Source organism: Bos indicus, chromosome 7, assembly GCF_029378745.1.
Source record: "Bos indicus isolate NIAB-ARS_2022 breed Sahiwal x Tharparkar chromosome 7, NIAB-ARS_B.indTharparkar_mat_pri_1.0, whole genome shotgun sequence".
Classification (NCBI taxonomy): Eukaryota; Metazoa; Chordata; class Mammalia; order Artiodactyla; family Bovidae; genus Bos; species Bos indicus.
In genome coordinates, this window is record NC_091766.1 from 99899058 (window position 1) to 99906233 (window position 7176).

General features: G+C 47.5%; 1 protein-coding gene across 2 annotated transcripts in view; it reads right to left on the minus strand.

Annotated features, from left to right (window-relative positions):
* ST8SIA4 (ST8 alpha-N-acetyl-neuraminide alpha-2,8-sialyltransferase 4) overlaps positions 1–6844 on the minus strand; it is a 103623-nt gene extending 96779 nt beyond the window's left edge. The window contains exon 1 of one of the 2 annotated variants that reach the window (XM_019965466.2): positions 6386–6844. In XM_019965466.2, coding sequence (XP_019821025.1) covers positions 6386–6498 — 113 coding nt within the window. In that variant the 5' untranslated portion in view covers positions 6499–6844. The remainder of the gene's footprint in view (positions 1–6385) is intronic. The other variant, XM_070794067.1, reaches the window with a different exon arrangement.
* Between the last annotated feature and the right edge of the window lie 332 nt (positions 6845–7176).

The following is a 7176-nucleotide window of genomic DNA, read 5'->3' on the forward strand; positions in this document are numbered from 1 at the left end:
GTCCGACTCTTTGCGACCCCATGAATCGCAGCACGCCAGGCCTCCCTGTCCATCACCAACTCCCGGAGTTCACTCAAACTCATGTCCATCCAGTCGGTGATGCCATCCAGCCATCTCATCCTCTGTGATGAGGTGGCTTGAGCCTTACCTTGAAAATTGCAAAAATATTAACTAATATGCTTTGACTTTGTGAGTATTAAATGGGACTCTGCACGTGAAAGTGATTTATAAAACAACTGAAGTGCTAATTCTGAAATTACATTGGTCTCAAAAAAAATCTCAACAATGAGGTGCTTTTCTGATAGTTGTTTGGGGTGGGGAGATAAGAGATTGCAATTGGGGGAATACTCATTCAGTAGCCATTATTACTGGTATTTTCAGTTATACCAAAAAATCAACTGTGCTACCCCCACCAATCAGCAGCATAGGGCAAGTATATCATGAGGCATACTAACAGCAGGGGTACTGACTGTAAGTGACAGATACCTATGACGGCATTTAGGCCCTTAGGGCCTTTATAGTTGAAACTGTTCAATGTTCAGTAGACTATTTCTTGGCATTTTATTGATGTAAATCCAGACTCAGAGAATTAAAAAAAAGCCTCCTGTCTATGGCCTAGCCCTTTCAAATCTGTATTTCTTTACATGTCACTTCTTAATTTTTTTTTTTTTTAGAATCTCAAGAACATAGTTAAAAAGCAGCATGGCTATTTGCTCAGTCACAAAGTCTAAATCTGTGTTTATTATGTAGGCAATCCTCCCCTACTATCAATGGAAACACTGCCTGTGCAACAGCTGCTAGATGAATTCTGTAATTGGAGGCTTATAGTTTGGTATTTTGGTTTGCATTCTTTTTGAAACATGTAGTTCCAATTTGAAGCAACTCAAAGCATCAAATGCAACTACTCCCTGTAAAATTTAGAAGTCTATAAAAATTAATATTTTAAACTGTTCTACTGATGAAAACGATACAGTCACATGCCTAGGCATGGCTAATAATAGTCATTTTATAGAGGTCATTTAGGATGTAAGGAAACAGGGTGCAATTACTACTCAGTGGCCCAGAGTCAATTTTTATATTACATGTCTAATCATGATAACTATATATGAATGAAAATGTGGATGTACAGAGTTAACCTTCATACTTTTGGAGATGTACTTTCAAGGGTATGGACACAAACATTTCTAGGGGTTAGTATCTTCCCAATCTTCATCTTGTCAATAATTGGCCTGTCAATTCATCTTTTTCTAAACACAGATTGCTACTGTCAGGTGACTGTATGCTCCTCAGTTTTTGTCTTGTCACAACAAAGATTTGGAGTGACGGACATTAAAGCCTTCTCGGCATGTCACAGCTCTGGGGTCCTGGACAGACCGTTATAGCTCTCAGGTCGTGAACGGACCATGTTATAGCTCTTAGACAAATCAGTGTTACAGTTCAGTGTTACAGCTCTGTTTTATTTAGAAGATAGCAGGAAAATCCATCTTCGAGGCTTGAGGGCACTTAGATCCAAAGACGCTAAGAGAAGAGGGCCCCAACGCGTGCAGGGGCAGGAAAGAGAGAGAGACAGCCCTTTGGCTCCTCTTTTTATATGTTTTTTTTCCTTCCCCCTGGGGCTGCCCTAGGCAAATTTGCTTAGTCAGGAATGCTGTTCTACCTAAGTCCTTACTCCGGTCCTCGGATCTTCCTTTAACCTTCCTCTGTTCTATTTTTGCGGGCTTTTCCCTTCCTTGTCTTTTAGCCACCGCCATTTTGGACTCCTTTTCCCTATTCTAACTACCTAACATTACAATTAAAATAACTATTTTTGCCACCAATAAACTTTTATAGAAGAAGTAAGCTGGCATTTTAAATACCTGTGGAAGATTGCTTTACTGACAGGTAGATAAAGATACATTTTTATAAAGCAGAATGATTGCTATGATATGGTATGCAGCCTTTTCAGAACTGCAAAGATTTAAAGAAGTGCTTTAAAAGTTTAAATCAGTTTTATTAATATATTAACGAAATGCTGCCACATTACTCTGCCCTTTGAATTGTTTTGTTTTCACTAAACTGGTGATCAGCCAAACTTCAGACTTTTATTACTGGAAAGTATTTTGAATGAAAGTATCTACAACTAGTCACACTTCTCCTTGAAGTCAGTGGAACTCATGTGTGAGAAGGCCAGGCTTCCAGCAATCTGAGGCTCTGGAGCAAACTTCTTTGTATAAAGTTAAATGAGTCCCAGGGGGTTCTTCACTTGTGACCTTGGTAGTACTTGGTCTTGGACAAGCCTTTTCCTTCCTGTGAATGCAAGGCATGAAGGATGTTGCCACCCCCTCCTAGCTTTTCATCCCAGATCCAAACAGCTGCACTGAAAACATTTCTTGCATGGGCTATATACAGGAAGGTTCAACATGTACTTCTAAAGGGATAATTACACACCATATAAAAGAAATAAAGCAACATATAAAGTATTCCTGCTTATACGCAGCTAAAAAACCCACTTAGATAGCCATCCATGTAATACCAGGGATAGAAGCTAGTCAGTAGTAATGTTACAACTAGACTTTACAAATATTTTTCTCTTTGAAATATGAGTTGCCAGGCATCACTATAATTTATTCTATTAATTCTGCAGTGCCTAATACGGAGGATTAATTCAGTTTCATGAAATTAGGTACCCAAAAGCCCTGTATTCCACCTCATTGTATACTCTTCTTGATTTGGTTTTGGAATGTGCTCTCTTAGGTTAAACTTCCTATTTAAAATGAAAATGTACATTATTTATGCAAAAAGAACTTGCATCAAACTAAGCCTCAACAGAAATAGCAGGCAGTTTTGTGTTTTCATTACCTAAGTGTAAAACAACTAAAAAACAATGAGATGTGCTACCTTAACTTACAGCATATGGCTTTTAGTAGAATTCCAAATATAACATATGAAGTAACATGCAGATTCTGGTTTCCTGAGTTACCAGCGCGTGTTCTACTCTAGAACAAACTGGAATGAACACTGCTGACAATGCTAAAATACTCTTAAGTATGAATGCTTATCTCCACTGTCAATCCTGTTTCAGAACTAATACTGGAGATAACCTAGTGAGACAACCTAAAGTGCACAGTCAAGTGAAAAAAGAGATCTCTAGATAATAAGAAAAGTAAGTTAAAGTGCCATTTAAAGTCCACCATTAAAAAAGTATGTGGTAAGTTTTAAGGAGTAACAAAGCAAATGTCTATTTGGTATTAAAGTTTGTTACTTTCCCAAATGCATTATTTCATTAAATGAGTACACCCACATGATTTTATCTGTAGGATCTTTAAGTTAGCATATTTCTAATTATATCCAAAGAATACAGTCAGTAAAAGAATATGCCAACTGAGAGGCAAATGCCATTTTCCATCATTAAGTAAAAATACCAGCTAAGAACAGACCCCTTTATATCCCTAAATGAGCTTTGAGTTAAATTTTATTAACTAGCCAACAGATCAGGCAATTAATAGGCTAGCTTTGAAAGAAACAATTCTGAACATCCAATAATTACTCGACCCATTCTTCAATCATTACTTATGACAAACATAATGCTGGAATTCCTCTGGAGATGTGTGAATGTGGATGCTTGGTGTGGGAAGCTAAGCGGCTGTTTCTTGCTTTTCCCTCTGTGCGGAATGACTGCTCTATCCTGGATATAAGAAGAACCAGGTCACACAGACTCTAGGTGGGACCTCCAGTGTTAAAAGGCAGGCAGGTGTAATAAAGAAAGAAACTACCTGTCTGCTGCCAGATGGAAGCAGGGACGCTAAATCCGAATCCAGAAGGATGTTTGATCCAAGGACTACGGAATTGCCCTTCACCGAATCTACGGCCCGCTCACAAGGTACGCAGCGGCGCCCCCAAAGGTCAGACTCCTGTTTACCTCTCGGGCGATGAACTGGCTTGGGTTCAGGCGGCCAAACCGCCACGCTGGGTTACTCATCTCCAAAGAAACCAGCCCCTTCACGTGGCTTGGGTAGAAAGAGAGTCAATGAGAAGAACCGTTGTTTGGGATGAGTCAACCCTGCCACCAGAAGCACTACTCGGGGGAGTTGAAATAATCAGCTGCTATCCCCAGCTTTTCAGGGGCATGTTTCAGCCGAGGGTAAAGCGCTGGGGCGAGGGTGGGCTCGGGGGGACCAGCTGTCCTCCCGGTGCGCCCCCCCCCCAACCCCGAACCCCAGGCAGCGCCAACTCCCAGGTTTCAGCGAGGCGCGGCGCGCGCCGCCCTGCGTGGCTGTGATTGCGGGTTTTAATTAGGGAGGAGGCGCGCGGGGGCCGACTGGAGCAGTAAAAGTTATTATTTTATTTGTAAAGGGGGCCTGATTCTTGCAATAGAGGCTGGTTCCTCCACCCGGACGGGCAGCTCTTTCGGGGAGGGGGCCCTGGAGAACCCCCGTTCCGCGCGCACCCCTCTTCCTGCTGGATGCGCCCGCCCCGCGCATCCTCGGAGGGGCGGGCTCGGCCCGGAGAAGGTGCGAGAGAAGCCCCGCGGGGCTGACCCGACCCTCTGGCCCAGGCCGACGCCTGCTCGCCCCCCGCCTTCACTCCTCTCCCCTTCCTCCTCCTCCCGGGCGCCCTGGGCTGCGCACACCGGCTGGCAGAGGCCACAGGAGGCATGTCGCCCAGGAAAGGGGGAGCATCCCAGGACTCGGGGTGAGCCCCGCCTTCCCGCCGGCGGGTTAAGGAGGCCTGGGGAGGGGGCCCCCCGGGGGAGACCCCCAACCCGTTCCTCCCGCTCGTGCCCCGCAGGGTGGCCCGCCGCCGAGGCCCCGACCCTCGGAGTCCTGGCCGAGGACGCGGCCGCTTTGTCTGGGCTCAAGGCGCGTCTGCGGAGCCCACCGAACCCGGAAGATTACCGAGAGCCTCGACCCCCCACCCCCAAGCCCAGCCTCAGCCTCTCCCCCCTTGGGCGCCGGTTCACCACTTCCCAAAAGACCCCTTTGTCCGTCTGCAAAGCCCCAGGTCTACCCGGGAATGCCCACCCATTCACCCCCGCCCCCCGCCCCCCCCAGAGTCCTTCTCTGACAATCGAGCCAGGCTGAAGGTTCAAGCCAACCCCTCCCAGTGTGAAGGACCTCACACAGTTCGGGGACCCCCTCCCCGAATAGCCCATTTGGAGATTTATTGAGGCATAACAACCATCCCGCACATGCCTTTTTGGCTTTTTCATTCTCTTCAGTCCCCTTCGACTACTTCTGTGTTAATTTTCTATCAAAGAACAGCGTCTTCTGTACAGATAAGCCGGCGTTTTGTTCACTTAAATTCTCATTACTTAGGGAAGAGCAGGAATATTAAGAAATGGAGCGCATTAAGTTTAGTGTGTGTGTGTGTGCGCGCGCGCGCGTACACACGTTTTAGCCGTCCTGTGCCCCCGCCTCCCCACCCCAACGTGCAAGGGTTCTATCTTCGTCCTCATCTTTAGGGAAAAGAAAAACCAGGCTGGCATCTCTGCCAGTGTGGAGTTTCCGATAGCGACAGCAGACACCTCCGGATGAGGCAGGATTTCCGAAACAGGACTTCGAGCAGAGTTGACAACCAGGGGTCACATTCTCAGAAAAAAAAAAAAAAAAAAAAAAGAACGCTTCCAAGCTCTGTAAGCAACACAAAGTTGCAACCACCTCCTGGGTAAACTTCAAAGTCACAGAGGCTGGGGGGAGGGAGGAAGGAAGTGTGATATTTAGAGAACTGACTAGGGTGAAGGAAGATTCTGAACTCATCTAGACAAACTAAAGAAAAAGCAGAAATCTAGTCTGTGTGAAGTCGAACCCAGTTTCCAAAACTGTAACCATGACGCCCATGCATTTGACCCATGGACAGCAAACAAGGAAGTATCACTGGTTGACCTGGAGTTTCTAATTCAAATGATGATACACAGATCTAACTAGAAGCCAAAACACACACACACACACACACAATTGTAAAGAAGAGGAGACGCTTTTCCTACTTTCTGGGCTTTAACTTCAGCCTTTCAGGAAGCCAGCTTCTGCTGGTACCTCCCTTTAGAGCTAGCACAGAGAAAGACGGAAGGGCAATAAAGACATCTGGACCGAGTTCTGCCCTGGGACTAAAAAGGGCAAGGGTGCCCGTTCTTTGTTGACACTCTGCGGGGACTTCTTTGGCTTGCGAGCCCCGGCACCAAGGCAACTGTCACTATCACCGCGCAGGGCAAGTTGAACTCCTACTGAGAACCCGCCGTGGAGAAATCACACACCTCAACAACATCCTTTGTTATTTACTTCACCAGACTAAGCGCTCACAGGCGGACCCCACCGCCAACACAACCCCAACCCTCACTCGATCGCTTCAATTCACATCTCATTCACGGCTGGACTTTTTATCAGATCCTAGAATGAAGCTTTGCATTTACCCGATGAGTTGCGTCTCCTGGTGCTCCTCGGTCCGTGCCATCTCTTTTGTCTTATAAAAGATCAGGAGCAGACTGATCGTGCAGATCGTCCACCTCTTCCTGATGGAGCGCATCTTGGGTGCCCGGGAAACTCCTGGTAGCCCCAGCTCCCTCACCTCCTCTTCATAGAAAGATTCCTTTAGGGGGAGAGGTAGTCGCGGGGCGGGGGGGCAAGATCTGTAAAAGCCGAGGAGACCGTGGAGCCGGGATCTCCCCAGCAGGTCTCGAGGGTCCTCTGCGGCCGACCTCCGGCTGGTACCCGAGCGCTGCGCGGGGCTCTCTCTCTCGCGGTTCCCTCCAGCTCTGCCCGGGTCGGTCCAGCGCCTCCTCCCTGGGGCTTCGGTTCCTTTGCAGGAGAGACACCTTGTGCATTGGAGGTGGCGGCCGCTTCTGCAGCGGGGTTCGGGGGCGTCACTGGCCCTTCCCTTTTTGCTAGCATGGAAATGATGAGCAAAGCCAGCCAATCACGGCGCCGAGGGGGCGGAGGCTGCTGTTGCCTTCGGTCTCCGGCTGCTGCTTGCAGAGTAACGTCGCCGGCATTGCCTGCGCGGTGCGTAGAGAGGAAGCTCGCGAGCTCAGTCGTGTACAGACACAATCGCGCTCACACACACACACACACACACACACACACACACACTCTCTCACACACGCACGCACCAGTGCTCGCACACCGTGGGAAGAGAGAAGCGCCCGAGGAAAAAGTCAGCTGGTCCTCTCGGGACAGCAAAGCTTGAGCTCGATCTGGGAGGCAG